We start from the raw sequence: 16,330 nt of genomic DNA on the forward strand, positions 1-16,330 counted from the left end.
CGGTGTTTCTTGTGAGAACTCAGGTCTAGCCTGGTTAACTAATCGCACGGATTAAAATCAAGTAACGATTAGTGTCTGTGTCTGGTGAAGTTATGTAGGGTTCTAAAGAAAAATAAACAATAAAATAAATATTCACACACTCACATTGGAAATCTAGAGATAGTATGTAATTCATACTTACCAACATAGCTATTAATGGCCCCAATAGTCAACGCTATCAGGAAAGAAGAAAACAAAACAAAAATATTATAATAATTCCTGTAATTTTATTAAATAGAGTTTATTGTGTAAGTGTTTCTTTGGCTTTGCGTTTGGGTTGAATACGAGTGGGTTGTGATAACGTGGTGTGTTTATGTGAAAAAGGAGTTTTGTGTTTTTTAATTGTATTTATGGTGTTTCTTTGTTCCTGAGGTCGTATTTGTGAGGTTGTTTGGGTTTTTGGTGGAGATATTGCAGTATTTTGTGAGCCTGTGGTGCTGTTAAGGTTTTTGCGCTTCGGTTGTATACGAGTGGGTTGTGACAATGTGGTGTGTTTCTGTGAAGAAGGAGTTATGTGTTTTTTAAGTGTGCTAGGGCGTGTAACTTTATTGGGTGGACCTGTTTTTGTAGTGCATGTTGCGTTACTTGTATTTATGGTGTTTCTTTGTTCTTGACGTTGTATTTGTGTGGTTGCTTGGGTTTTTGGTGGGGATATTACAGTATGTTGTGAGCATGTAGTTCTGTTAAGGTTTTCACGTTTCGGTTGAATCCGAGTTGGTTGTGATAATGTGGTGTGTTTCTGTGAAGAAGGAGTTTTGTGTTTTTTAATTGTGCTAGGACGTGTAACTTTATTGGGTGGACCTGTCTTTGTAGTGCAAGTTGTGTTACTTGTATTTGTGGTGTTTCTTTGTTCTTGAGGTTGTATTTGTGTGGTTGCTTGGGTTTTTGGTGGAGATATTGCAGTATTTTGTGAGCTAGTAGTGCTGTCAAGGTTTTTGCGTTTGGGTTGTATACGAGTGGGTTGTTTCTGAGAAGAAGGAGTATTGCGTTTTTTAACTGTGCTAGGACGTGTAACTTTATTCAGTGGACCTGTCTTTGTGGTACATGTTGCCTTACTTGTATTTATGGTGTTTCTTTGTTCTTGAGGTTGTATTTGTGTTGTTGCTTGGGTTTTTGGTGGAGATATTACAGTATGTTGTGAGCGTGTAGTTCTGTTAAGGTTTTCGCGTTTCGGTTGAATACGAGTGGGTTGTGATAACGTGGTGTGTTTATGTGAAGAAGGAGTTTTGTGTTTTTTAACTGTGCTAGGACGTGTAACTTTATTCAGTGGACCTGCCTTTGTGGTACATGTTGCCTTACTTGTATTTATGGTGTTTCTTTGTTCTTGAGGTTGTATTTGTGTTGTTGCTTGGATTATTGGTGGAGACATTACAGTATTTTGTGAGCCTCTAGTGCTGTTAAGGTTGCTGCGTTTGAGTTGAGTACGAGTGTGTTGTGATAACGTGGTGTGTTTCTGAGAAGAAAGAGTATTGTGTTTTTTAGCTGTGCTAGGCCGTGTAACTTTATTGGGTGAGGGCGTCTTTGTAGTGCATGTTGCGTTACTTGTATTTATTGCGTTTGTTTGTTCAGGAAGTTGTGTTTGTGTGGTTGGTTGAGTTAAGGGTGGAGATATTACAGTATGTTGTGTGTCATGTTGTGAATCTAAAGTGCTGTTTAGGCTTTTGCGTTTGGGTTGAATACTAATGGGTCGTGATAATGTGGTTTGCTTCAGAGGTGAATCTCTGAATGTAGTATATGTTGTATCATTTGTTGTACTTGTTTGTTCGGTAAGTTGTATTTGTGTGTTTGTTTGGGTTAGAGGTGGAGATATTACAGTATGTTGTGTACCGTGTTGTGAGGGAGTGCTGTTGTTTACATGTATACGTTGTGGATCATTTCTAGTATCTTGTGTTATGTTTAGAAATTTACGAACAATATGGCATGTGTTGATAATGACTGCTTTTTGTAAATGTTTGTATGTGTTTTTGTCCAAACCTAATAGTTGTAAATTGTGGGGTATTGTCTTTGGTATAACTCCGGTAGCACTAAGAATAATGGGAACTATAACAGTAGATTTCATTCTCCATTGCGTCTTAAGCTCGATAGCTATATCGGTGTATTTGCGGTGTTTTTCTGCATGTGTTTTAGTTAATTTGTTAGTGTTGGGTATGGCAATGTCTATAATACAAATGGATTTTTGCGTTTTATCTATAAGTGTAATATCTGGTCTATTATTGTGGATAGTTTTGTCTGTGAGTAGTGTCCTGTCCCAATATAATTTGTGTGTGTTGTTTTCAAGTATAATCTGTGGCGTGTATTTGTAGTATGGTGTCTTATCTGTTATGAGATTGTGTTTAAGTGCTAATTTTTGATGTATGATTTTAGCTACCTGATCGTGTCGATGTTTGTATTCAGTTTGTGCAAGTCGTGTACATGCCGATATTATATGTTGGATTGTTTCTGATGTTTGTGAACAGAGTCGACAAGAATCGTTTGTCACTGTTTTGTCTTTATGTATGTGTTTTTTATATTTTTATATTTTTATATTTTATTATTATTATTATTATTATTATTATTAATAATCTGTTATGCCATGGAATTTTATGATACAAAACCTACGCCAATATCCGTCATGCCATGAAATGTCTGCTATAAAACAAATCACATTCTATCAAAAAGTATTATATTTAGAACAGCGAATTCAACATAAAGAAAGACCAAATTACTAAAAACGGTTTCCTAATATAACAATTTACAATAAATGTTCGAATAAGTCACCATTAACTGCAAGACAGTAACCAAGTCCATCATAAAATCTATTTCGAACTGATGCTAATTGATAAATGGATATCTTTTTGTTTTAGAAAATTCCGAGGAAAATTCCATGGCATCGCAGATTATTAAAAAAGATGCGGGTTTTATTTTTCCAATTTTCCGTCTTTATTATGCAAAAAATTGAAAACTAATACGGTTGATTGACGTAAAAAAATTTTCTACAAAAAAACCTTAATACATTTTTGCTCTAAAATAATTTGGGGAGGACTAAATATTACTATTTAGGGGACCGCGCCCACGGAATTAAAAGTTAAAACATATACCTTGCCCCATTTTCATATCCGGTCATTGAAAAAATATCGCTTTTAGTGGTTAGGGCCAGTTTGCTCTTATGGAAATCCACTGGGATAAATTATCATGGATGGAAATAAATCCAAAAAGTTTTAACAATTAAAAACGAATGGAAATTTCGGACATAGTAGACTAGGTCAGGTCACTGACTAGGAGGGTCAAATGGACTGCACTGCGAATTTGTATGGCCGTAGTAGTATTATAAATATAATGTAGTCTGAGAAAATCTGCATTGTAGGATATACCGTTTTGTTTGCGAGTGGTAAGATATTTTTATTAGGTAGAAAAATATTCAACACCCCCACTTGCATAAAGAATGTAGATGGAGCATTTCCTCATTGCGATTAAGTATGGGTGGGCGCTACAAATGCGTATCGGTGCTTTGTTTGCAACGCTCCAATTCCTAACGAACGACCTTTACATAATAGAATTATTTATTTACACACATACAAGGTACAATTTACAATAAAGTTAGTAAAACTATCACTTTATTCTTAATTGAGCATTAATTGTCTATACTAACTTTTGAAGGGTTGCGTATAGGAATCATAAAACCAAAGAGAGGGTGTGCAGTTGAATATCAACTTTTAAACTCCTGAAAGGAAAACAGGACTAGTCAAAAAATTGTCTCAATAAATACGACTAAAATTTAATAATATCCGAAGCTAATATCGTGAAGGGCGGGTGCTCCGTTAGGAATGGCGTAGTCTTTGGCTAACTGATCTAAAATTCCGGGACCGCCGCCGCTTTGTCTTGTCACGGGACCTGGTCTTGGTGCAGGTGCCGATTGGTACTGGGGACTTGGCGGTGCCGGTCTGAATGGGGGTAGAGGTGCGGGTCTGGGTTGGGGCGCCGGTCTAAAGGACTGGACGGGCACTGGTCTGGGAGCCGGAGCTGGTTCGGCGTAATTCTCTTGCTCTTCGATGGGGGCGGGTTCGAAGGAGAACGATTGGGATGCTGGACGGAAACCGTGCTTAGTGGGTTGGGGCGCGAAGCTTCGGCTTGGTGGTGCTGGTCTGGGTTGTGGTGCGCCGTATTCGATGTCGGTTGTCAATGAGGCACCGCCGAAGCCTTGTTGTGGTCTGGCAGGTCCGGGTGATGCTGATCGTTGCGGTGCCGGAGCGAACTGTAGGGGTGACGAGTAACCGTCGAAAGAAGGTTGAGGGCGAGGTTTCGGCCTTGGTGCTGGTCTCGGTGCTGGTTCTGGTTGGTAATACTGATCGGCGTACTCGGGATTCAAACTGCCGTCTTTCAAGGTGGTTTCATCAACCAACGTTGGGGGTGCAACGGTGATACCTTCTCCTTGTGGCTCAAACCCGTACTTAGTGGCGCCATACTCAACAACTCGAAGTTTTCCAACATCATCTACGAACCCGTATTTCCCTTTCACTTCACCTGTTGGTAGTTTTGTTTCAATTTTGAATGATCCATCGGCACTTTCGTAGCCGTATGTATATGAGCCGTCTTCATTATGCCTACAAAAAATTGGCTCGGTTAGATACAACAGTGAATTGCTAAGCAAATTTATGCATTGATCCACAATCCCGTTTTCCTTGTTACAAATCATGCCATAAACTCCGCCTTAAGAAATTTATATTCAAGTAATTAATAATGTTCTTGATAAAAGTATAAAGTTCAATGAAATTTGCAACTGAAGCAAGGACATTTCTTAATGAATGCTACTTGTATTGAATTGCATTGCCGTTGATGACAGGATACGAAACATAATACGCCATTGATTAATAAGACAATAGGAATAATAAAAAAAGTTGTAACATTCAGAACGTAAACTTCTACTTTTCAATTTAGAAATTAATAGTGCGCAAAGAAGCCCGTGTAACCGAAGAAGAATGACACAATCTAAACAACGTTTAAATTGTAAATTGGCGTACCTGTTTATTTGTTTCAAGATGGCAATGGGTGCCGATGGTTTAGACGGGGACGTTCCCGAAAATCCCGGTCGAATTCGCGTTGGTGCCGGTCGTGGTTGCGGGCCTTCGTCGTAGTCAAAATCTTGAGCGATTGTCAAGCACGCGAAAGCGATCACTATCACCTGTAAGCAATAAACGTATTGTTACATATATGAGGTAATCATTTGTAGGTTTTTAAGTCATTGAAAGTAAAACTTTAACGGTGCAAGTGGCAGTCATGTGTAAAAACAATTTAATGTAGAACCACGCCTGTACCAGATATTTCTTTTATTTAAATTAAGAGTTGAGCATGCCCAACTTTCATTTTATGGGCAAATAATACTGCATTATTGGACATAGGCATAAAAATTTCTATTTAGAAATTTTAATAATCCATTTCCTTGTATTGCCAAGACCGAAACCACATAAAAATCGTTCTTAAATTTGACATTGAAAACTGCATTCTTCTAAAGGGAGTAGTCAACAACTCTCGTAACTACTCAAGGTAACTTCCTTTGACCTTTTGCGAAGGTAGGAAGTGGCACCCCTGGCTGTCTTACGTTGGCAACAGTTTCAAATACAAATTTAACCGTTAACTATACAACTATAAGCTAGAAGCATGTGGTAATTTACTTACAATTTTAGCAATCATGGTGTTTGTGGCAAGTGAACGCAAAACTAGAGGTACGCGGGGGTCGTAGTAAGACTTATATAAGTTCTAAAATGCCAGAAGAAGTAGGGGCAAGGTCCCAGTGTCTGGCAAAGCCCCGGTTCCTGGTCTGCACGTAATTATATCAGATCAGGTTGCTAATAGAACCTTTCACTGCTTTGTTATGGATATAGTGCTCTCGATGAGACTGTTTTGAATTACCAATAGCAATAGTCAATTACAAGGCTCATTGCTTGCATTAAAATTTGAATTGCTGATAAGCCGCTAAGACTTGTACCTAATGTGTAGAATTTTAACTTAGGGCATGGATTGAACTATCGGAAACCCACACTCAATGCCATTTATTGTGAATGCACTTACATAAGTAATCTTTAATTACGCGTCTAAACAAAATCGAAGGAAATTTTAGCAGTTATTTGAAACGCGGGTGGAATTACCACCGTTAACCAAGGGCAGGTGTGTGTTTGCAGGATTATCGACTTTAAAAAACTACGCCAACTTTCCCCATTTTTAAGATATGAATAGAGACACGGATGTAATCAAGTGCTTTTATAAACTTTGTCGTTGGAAAATTGCACGAAAAATGATACGCTTAACCTTATAATAACTGCATAAATAAATTCTTTAAAAAACAATTAATTATAAACTTAACAACTTCCTTGTACGCTTACATTACATTAACCCTAATGCAATATTTATCCAGGGAACTGATGGAAGGAGTTAACCTTAATAACAAATATAAATGGGTCAAGAATTGCAAAATCAAACAGTACAACCTATGGGTCAAGTAACGTGTAGTATAAACCAGAGTCAATATTCTCTTAGTGCGGCGGTCGTTACAATTAGAGGGAGTACAGGGGTCGCATAGTTAAAGGGGTGAACGGCCAGAGCAGATATTTACTGTAAAAGGTTTTCATAAACTTCTAACTCAGCACCCCGGAGTCTATAAACGTGAAATTAACTTGATATATTCTTTAATTTTAATTTTTAATTAACTGATGATTTCATATCAACTTAATGGCAAGATAAAATAGACCAGGAAACCGGATTATTATCTTGGATCGTTAGTATATACGATTGGTTCTGTTATTCAATAACCGGTGTAAGATTATATTTCGTTAATTTAAAATAAAAAATAGTGGTTGCCGACTTGGAACCGTTAACTAGCGTTTGGTCAGATGTCCATTGATTGACGTGCGATGGGTCAGCACAGATACCACCCGCACATTTATGAACGAAAATTTATGAACCAAATTTGGTGCAATTCAGTAGATAACCAATGTACTATGTTCTGGACCAGGAAGTGACGTCACAGCAATCTGAAACAAGGTCGTGATGTCACAACCAATCAGAGACGAGCACGCACGAATACTCCCCTCCATTTCAGGTTCGTAAAGCGGGCCAAGACCTTTTTCTACTGGTCCAACAGCTTTTCCACCCGGTTCAACAGCCATGTGGATTAGTACCGGCATGTTGGACCGTTTCACGAACCTGTTGGACCAGTTGATTGGGTGTGATGCCACGACCTCTTTTCTGATTGGTGTGAAGTCACTTCCTGGTTCAGAACATACTTTGGTTATCACATCTAACTGTGTGGGGATCGTAGAGGCGACTCTTAAGTGTGTAAAGATTTTTAAACAATCATAAAATCACTCTTAGGGCTCCTCAAGGTTCGAAAAAAATATAGGATGTCATACATAAATGTAATCAGAAAGAAGTATGCAAAAAATTTGAGCCAAAAAAGGTAGTCCAAAATTTTTCTTGGCTACGCCACTGGATTTTACTGAAAAATATCTAAAAAGGCAGTTTTTACCTTTTTTTCTATTTTACACGGGTAGTAAGATCTGATAACATCTAAAAAAGAAACTTTTCTTTTTCACCCTGTTGTGTCAAAGCTCTTTTAAAGGAGAAGGAGTTATTTCTTTTGCACGGTTTTGATTTTCAACAATAATACCCCATAAGTCGGTACCATTTCAAAGCATATAGTTAAATAACATTTAAATGATGTATCCCAATATATTTCCAAATTACCTCTAAAATTTTCCTATACGTATTTCCAGTAGGCATATCCGCCTTTGAAATTGATTGATTTAGCATACCAAGCCGTAAAGAATAATGTATGAACTGTCCTTTAGATCACTTAAAGTTGCGATTTCTGAATCATAAACTAATATTTTTGTATAATCAACCGGTTGTCGTCAATAAGCAATAATTTTACAGATCGTGGTGCGTGATATCCAAATTAGGCAAAAATGCAAAGATATGCTAATTAAAAATAAAATGAACTTTGAAATGTCACCTTTCAGTTGGCGACCGGTAAAGTCTGATTATTAACACCTATACAAATTGGCGAAAGTGAAATACGAATATAAGTGAACACAAATTCAAACACCAAATGCATATAACAATAGTTCTGATCTTTATGAATCTGAAAGTTGGAATGCAGTAGGTACCTACCATGTTTTAACCTTTAGCAATACGTCGCCTATTACTTTTCTAGGTTTCGCGAAATAATATATAGGTAATGGGTGTGACTTCCGGCTCAGTGATACACAATTGTTCTACAACTAACTCATTAACAGTCAGACATTCGATATTCCTGTTCAGCAAGAGCAGGTTCAAATTAGTAAAATTATTTGACCAAATGTTGTCTGAAATGCCCCTAGAACTCTTTAAACCTCTGTTTTTTTTATAAAAGTGTACCAGTCTATTAGACTAAACAGGGTCTTATTCTTTATTGAGAGGAACGAGCTCTGAACCTAGTTCCGAAAGAAAGGGGGTATAGGCAGAATAGGCCTTTGATGTGCTTAAGTGCTTCCTGGTCGGACTTCCCTATGAATAGATAGATAAACAGAACGTTCAAGGTGTTTAAAATGACAAAAAAAACGGAAAAAGGCATACCAACAGATGTTCTAAATGATGCTGGGATTGTAGTATCCAATTTGTTGTCAAAATCGCAATAAGTTCACCGAAAGAAATGTAGGTAAAATGTTTTGTGAATCGCGAAGGTAATAAAAAATGTGGACGTTGTAGCGAGGAAGTACTGTTAAAGTATCTCTTAGGAAAAACGAAGAAAGTAAAGATTTTCACTTTGTGCTCTCCATGCTCAGCTCCGAGCATCTAAAGATATAAATATTCTAACTTATTGCACCGTCAAAATTAAGTATCCCTTAAAGTTAAGCATAACTTAAATACCATAGCAACGATTGACTTAATAATCGTTGCTATAGATTTTAAGTTCGACTTAACTTTAAGCAAGGCTTAATTTTGTTGGTGCAACTGGGGCTTAAATTGACTATTTTGCAGGGTTTCAAGGCTCATTGCTTTTATAAAAATAATCTTCCAAGAAAGAATTAAAAAAGATTCCCACAAATTCTTATCGGCAGCCCTCAGTGAAATGTACTTATACATATTACTTATATATACAACATTTTTATGATCATTCTTGAAATTCCTTTGATCCGGGAAAAATTGCATTATAAACGATTCTTTTTGCATTATACTGTGAGTAGTGTCGATTTTAACATATTCAAAATCCCCATTAATCCTTGTCCAAGAATCAGTCAAAATTCAAGATGTTATTTCAATGAAATCTGGCAAAAATGATTAAAATACAAAAACGAAGGTATAAAAAAATAACCACGGACTTCATTTTTTTTTCAAAATAGCGGCCATTTAGTGAAAATTAAAAATCGCCTCAAGCTGTAGTCCCTACAGTTTTTGTCCGAATTCAATGCAACAAAAACCATATTTAATTAGACCCGTATGTGGACTTCCTGACAATATTGTGTGCCAATAATGCACTTATAAAGTAATTCTCAATAACAATTGGTAATGACGGCTGCTATAATTTCCAAATAAATTTAGCGGGCGTAGAAATGATTAGTTTAAGAAGTGACACTACTAATTAAACAAATCCCCTAAAGAGTAAATGTAATTTATATTTTATAAAATTTAAGAATTCGACTTGCATGCTTTAATTACGCTCTCACAGCTTCAGCACCAATGTCAACGTTTGTATTTATTCGTATTCATACACTTTACGTATTCATTTGTTGCGATAACCGGTCTCAAAGTATACATACAGGATGGTCATTATACTGTTACATATCTAAATGCAATTTTAGCTTCCTCGAAAGCAGGAGGAACACAACAAATTTGATGAACCTTATTTACTGTCAGGTATCAATTTTATATATAGATATTTTATATAGATTTCCTAGTGTGAACGCATGTAAATTATTTGATATAATTTTTCCGAATATTGACATTCCACATTAGTCGAAATTTTCAGTTTTATTATTCATTAATTTTGTTTACGCTTTAGATTGCATTCCAAGGTTTGGTATTTATATCTCTTAATTTAATTAATTTAATTTGTTGTTATTCAAGGCTTTCTGCCTACTACCGAGTGCTATATTCACACTGTGTCAACTTTAGAATTTCTCTTTCATTTTGTTTATATACCATCGTGTACTCTACATAATTTATTGTTGCTCTGTAATTGGAAAACGTTTTTTTTTATTCGACAATAAATATAATATTATATTAGTACTATGTGATTAACCGACATAAAATTCTTTAAGGGTAGAGTTGCAAAAGTAAATATATAAAGACATTCTTTGAATATGGAAGTAAATGTGCCTACTGAAAGAGTTCATCATTACGCGTTACAGAAACTGTAATAAAAACCTATGAGTGGCGAAATTATAACTAAGATGTCGATATTTTCAACAATAAAATCAATTCAATCGGTTTTATTGTGAGAGACATCTTTGAAATCATATTTGGGTGCACGTGCTTACTGAGGATTTCCTCCAATTATACTAAACAGTATCAACGTTCATTAAACTGATTGTACGCAAACAACGTCCTTGGAAGTTAAATTTCCATTTACCACTAAGAAAAACCAAACACCGAAATCGAACCCAATGCAATACAGAAAAATTCACTTTGACGCAATAAACATTACCAGAAGAATTCACTATCGATTTTCCAAATAGATTTTCCTCTGAAAGAAAACATCTCAAAATGTCTCAACTCTACTATCCAGCTGTACCTAGGTCTTAAAAACAACACATTCTATGAACGAGACTTGAAGTCCAAGGTTAGTTCTATTTGTTTTTGTTTAGGATGTCAAAATATACATTGAATACCTTTAACAACTATTGTGAAAAAAACTTATAAAATTTAACGTAAAGGAACCAATTTTAAATTCCTGATATAAATAGTAATGCGTAGAAGGAACATAAATCTGCAAACAAAAAAAAACTCCCAAGCTGCAGAGCCTTACTTGTAGTAAGCTCACAAGTAAGATACTGAATCGCCCAACCGCTTCAGAAGGAAGTGGAGGGTTGACAATAGCATACGCCGGGCTAATACGATCGTCATCTCACAGAAATCGCAAGATAATAAATATAGATTCTGACGTTAACCAAATTACTTACAAGTGATCACATATAACCGGGAGGGGACAAAAATAGTTATTAATTAATTCGAAAAAAGTTACGGAAGTTGTTTCTTGTTTGTGGATCGAATCTTGTTATCAAATCTGGTGCATGACCCCGTGACCAATTTTCAGGAAATGGCGGCTCCTATCAGCAGATACAAAGGCTGTCAAACGCTGTTGGCACTCCTGCGCATCGATGGTGAATTTACTTCAAGGTTACCCACATGCGTATGTAAAACGTATCCGAAATTATACTTAAAATGGTATTGGAATACCAGTTGGAAACTGGGATTTGCAATTAAGACTGCAATGAAACACAATCGTCGATGGAAAATTGTATATGAAATATCAACCTACCTAAAGAAAAAATATACGTCAAGTGGATGTAATGCAAATTGCGGATAGAAAAAAACGCAATTATAATATCCTCCTATCGCCAAAGATTACTACACTAAGAATTGCGATAATTAAAAATCAAGTGCACTCTATCACAGCTTGCAGTCGAAAGAGAGAAATTAAGGTCGACAATCGATAACCAATGCGCGCTAAAATTGCATGATCAAAATTCCAACGATAGATGGATTCATCTATTCGAAGGTTACGACTGCTTTCCAAATTCATCAAAATATACCATGAACAATAATGTAATTAAGAAAATAAACCGTTAGGTACAAATCTCAATACGTAAGATATGAATTTCTTCGATTTGTGTTGACCTCTGATGTATTTTGATCAAAATATGTCAAAATCGCATCGATCTTGCATCGAGATCGTTGGGGAAAGGACTAATGCCCGTTTGCACCGACAAATTTAAGCGGAGCTTAGCTTAAAACCCATGGCAACCATTGTATCAATAATCGTGTCATGGATTTTAAAGTAAGCCCTACTTAAATTTGCCGGTGCAACATAAGAGCATTATCTCAATGCCCACGAGATTTTGCATTTTTAGCGAATTTTCATCAAAAGATGTCAAAATCGTTATTCGTGTGCCAAGATCGTGTGAAAAAGACTTAGAGCATTATCTCAACACCCAACACACGAATTTGATCCATTTTTGTCAGATATTTGCTCTGATTTTTGTTGACTATTATGTATTTTGCAACGTTAAAGTAAATGGTCGCTAAAAAATTAATGATAATACTGGGGATCCTTCGATATTCCGTTGTATCGGTTTCTTTTGTTCAGTTTTAGTTCAGAATTTCGAAACTTTGTTAAAGGAAATGGAAATTTCAACCCTTTCATATGTAATAGTGCATTACAACTTTCCGACCTTAACTGTTCATTATACCTCTTAGTAATATTAGCACAAGTACCATTTATGTAAATACATTACTGATGCAATAATTTTTTTTAACATTTTTGACATTTGGTAAAAATCTTGTATGATAAACGTAAATAAAAACCATTATCCACTCAAAATCATTATCGCGTCTTGGCGCGGATAAAATTTGACCTGTTCGGAAAACAATTGCAGTTGAATACTTTTTATATCCATGAACCTAGCAGAGCAAGGTCAGCAGAACACAATCAAACATATTGCATAATTAGGTGTTAATTAGGTGCTAATTAAGTGCCCTATCCTCGAATTAAATGCTCCTTTTTTTAAAATTATTACATGTTCTGCCAGGTTCATATGAACTCATCAGAGCACTGCCTCAAAAAACTAAGAAAATGAAAAGTGAACTAACTATAATTAGGTACTAATTAGGTGCTAATTAAGTGCCCCTATCCCGGATTAAATGCTCCTTTTTTTTAAATTTTTACATGTTCTTCCAGGTTCATAATTTAAAAAAAAGAAGCATTTAATTCCGGAATAGGACACTTAATTAGCACCTAATTAGCACCTAATTATAGTTAGTTCATTTTTCATTTTCTTGGTTTTTTGAGGTAGTGCTCTGAGTTCATATGAACCTGGCAGAATTGTAATAATTTAAAAAAAAGGGAGCATTTAATTCGGGGATAGGGCACTTAATTAGCACCTAATTATGCAATCTGTTTGATTGTGTTCTGCTGACCTTGCTCTGCTAGGTTAATGGACATACATATACTTTTTAGAATCCTATAATCCTATCTGCATTTTTGTATAGGGGCCAGCTTGGGGTATAGGAGTTTTGGAAAGTTGAAAATTTTGAGAGTAGGCGCCCACGATGACTGAAATATTTTGGTATCCTTTACCATTCATTTTTATCGCAAACTACTCCTTTACTATATTGTTCTGAGGAATACCTGACTTTTTGTGTGCTTACTTTAGCAGATTCTTAACAACCTAAAAGTAAGCACGAAATATGACGTAATATGAAGCCTAGGCAAGCTTAGGTTGTGAAGTATTGATCCATCAAAAATTATCGAGAATTTTAGTAGGCTATAAAGGCTATGAAAAACAATTATGAAGACACCACCTGTTGAATAGGTCCTGTTGAAAATATCTTCAAGGACTTCATCAGAGGTATTCGAAAATAACGCATTCGCTCATATGGCAACACACCTAAATAATAAGAGAGCACAACAACAATATTTCAACAGTATATGCCCACAAAGAATGCATTCTCATCCGTTATTTCTTTAACATTCTAAACAATGTCACATTTTGAATTATAAAGTCCTATTTGAAATTAATTCATCTGCACGGAATTTAAAATAGAAGGTCAAAAATAATAAAATATATATCACAGGTGGCTTCACAAAGGTAACGTACGATCTACTTTATTAGCGATTAAATTCATCCGTAGGTACGTGATTAATATGTAGGTAGGGTACGTTTCGCTATAATTCTCTGCGTTTTCAAGAAATACGCAAGTATAGGTGCAAATAGTGCAATGCATAACGCAGATTGGTATTCTTATCAAACACCTAATTATTACCACACTAGAAAGTGTAGCTTGACCGGCACGTACGAAAATTTTTTCCATATTACGTGAAAGAGAGTATTTAACATTCTAAAACCGAATGTCCGCTTTAAATTTGTAATTTAGAGAAGTGAGATTAGTCGTCTTAAGAGAAGCTATTGGAATGCTCAGAAAGAGGTTAGTTCTACAACGCGCAGGTGCGAACGAAACCGCTATTCAAATACTCGTAATGTCCAGTGACACCTTAAACCTTTTCTGAAGCTGACAAGAACCTTATGTGCCCCCCAAGAACCATATCAGAATCAAAAGCTCCTTAGAAAAAATTTTAAAGGATATACGTAATAAGTTGCCAGCTCTGGAAAGGGTTCGAGAAACTTTAAGAGCATTATCATTCCCATTCTATTGTGTTCCAAAGTAGTATCAAAATACATATAGCTATTTTCATTGTTTTCTACGTTTTTTTCCTATTATTCCAAGGCTTTCTAGAGTTTTCAGAAGCTTCTATGACATGTGGCGCCTTTTTGGTGAAAACACAAGTCATAAATATCCATATCATCCAAAATAGGCCAAAAATAATCAAGCCTCTGTAGAGTGTACCTGTTTAATTTTGGGCCCAATGCTAACCCCAGACCACAAAGCACACAATACAGTCACACGAATTGAGTTGTTTAAGAACTTATCGTGAATTTTTTGATGCCCAGGTGCCGCAATTTTGTTCATTAGCATACTAATACAGCTAAAGAAAGGCGTCATCCGAAAAATAATAATATTTCGTTCTACTGCGCCAATGTAAAAACATTACATAACTGTAATTTTACCCTATTTTAAATCCTTCCACATACAGGGTGATTCCTATAGTACCTGCCACCGTTTGGGAGCGTGTAGGTGGTGCGTAGGGGAGTATTTTGATATAGGACACTTGGGGTCGGAAATCTAAATTAAGGGTGCCAGAGCCAAATTTACCTTCTGGAATTTCGCGCCTGTAGGTAGGCAACCCAACCGGCCGGCGGTGCACACGGAGCGATCTCAGGCGGCGATGTGTGGCTGACACTTGATCAGAATTTTGTTTAAACCCTCCGCGTCTAAATGCACATAATTACCTGATTTTCCTGCGCGAGGTGCTACCAGAACTTTTAATGGATGTTCCAGTGAACTTGTACTGGGACCACTGGTTCCAGCACGATGGGTGCCCTGCTCACTACGGGCGGCAGGTGAGGGAACACTTGGATCAAACCTATCCGGACAGATGGATCGGCCGTGTAGGTGCGGTGGAGTGGCCTGCCCGCTCGCCCGACATCACCCCATTAGATTTTTACTTGTGGGGTGTGATGGAAGCGCACGTCTACGAGACTCCCGTCGAATCCGAAGAGGACTTAATTGCGCGCGTCGTCATGGCCGGAGAGGCTGTTCGCCAGAACATAGGAGTCTTCACGCGAGTTCGAGGGGAGTGGTTGGCTAGATGTAGGAAGTGCATTGAGAACAACGGTGGCCACGTTGAACACTTGTAAACGTTATTGCTTTTGACTGTCGTTTTCCCTCCTTCCCTCCCATGTCGCTTCCTCGCGCTAACTCGCTCTGCATCGCTCCGCGCGAAACGTTGGTCGGTTGGGTTGCCTACATACAGGCGTGAAATTCCAGAAGGTAAATTTGGCTCTGGCACCCTTATTTTAGATTTCCGACCCCAAGTGTCCTATATCAAAATACTCCCCTACGCACCACCTACACGCTCCCAAACGGTGGCAGGTACTATAAGAATCACCCTGTATACAGATAGGGCAGGTAATTATAGAAACTGAAAACCCTGAAACCGGAAAATGGTTTCGTGGGGGAGTTTTTTGTACTAAAATGATTGAAAATATTTAAAGATATCGGTCACTGTAAGCTTAATTTTTCACATTTCCACGCCGGTTCCTTTATTGTGAAGATGTTGCACCTACAGAAACTATTTGTCAAGGATAGACAGTTCGCGTCAAATAAAATCGACAATTTTAAAATCTGTCCCAGACATGTTCCGGTTTTATTGAATGTGAAATAATTTGTTGATCACAAGGTCGATTTCGTATCTTGAATCGATTGACAGTGTCGATGTCAACTCGGTTTAAATTCGGAAGCTGCAACAAATTTCTTTGAAATGTGTCACCATATTCTCAAGGTACCAATAAATACCTCCCATGCAACGAGACTTTTTTTCTAATTCAAGGCTCTCAATCTCCACCTATATTTTAAAAAGGAGTACCACAAATACTTCGCGAGGTTTCTCAATGTTATACTTTCTATAAATAACTCCTTTTGTGTGAATGAAGAAAAAAGA

The 16,330-nt window shown here is 36.8% G+C and overlaps 1 protein-coding gene across 1 annotated transcript; it reads right to left on the bottom strand.

The window, feature by feature from the left end:
• Window positions 1–3,777: 3,777 nt before the first annotated feature.
• Window positions 3,778–5,764, bottom strand: LOC116165855 (vegetative cell wall protein gp1-like). Its single transcript, XM_031480561.1, has 3 exons — window positions 5,692–5,764; window positions 5,037–5,197; window positions 3,778–4,619 (listed from the first exon to the last, which is right to left on the bottom strand). The coding sequence occupies exons 1-3, from the start codon at window positions 5,704–5,706 to the stop codon at window positions 3,794–3,796; spliced, it is 1,002 nt and encodes a 333-aa protein (XP_031336421.1). The 5' UTR covers window positions 5,707–5,764; the 3' UTR covers window positions 3,778–3,793.
• Between the last annotated feature and the right edge of the window lie 10,566 nt (window positions 5,765–16,330).

This window comes from Photinus pyralis, unplaced genomic scaffold, assembly GCF_008802855.1.
Source record: "Photinus pyralis isolate 1611_PpyrPB1 unplaced genomic scaffold, Ppyr1.3 Ppyr1.4_LG3a, whole genome shotgun sequence".
Lineage (NCBI taxonomy): Eukaryota > Metazoa > Arthropoda > Insecta > Coleoptera > Lampyridae > Photinus > Photinus pyralis.

Bases quoted from the DNA above. Each gene is read 5' to 3' on its own strand.
- LOC116165855 (XM_031480561.1), bottom strand. The intron at 4,620-5,036 runs GTACGCCAATTT...AATTTTTTGTAG, and splicing joins ATCTTGAAACAAATAAACAG to GCATAATGAAGACGGCTCAT.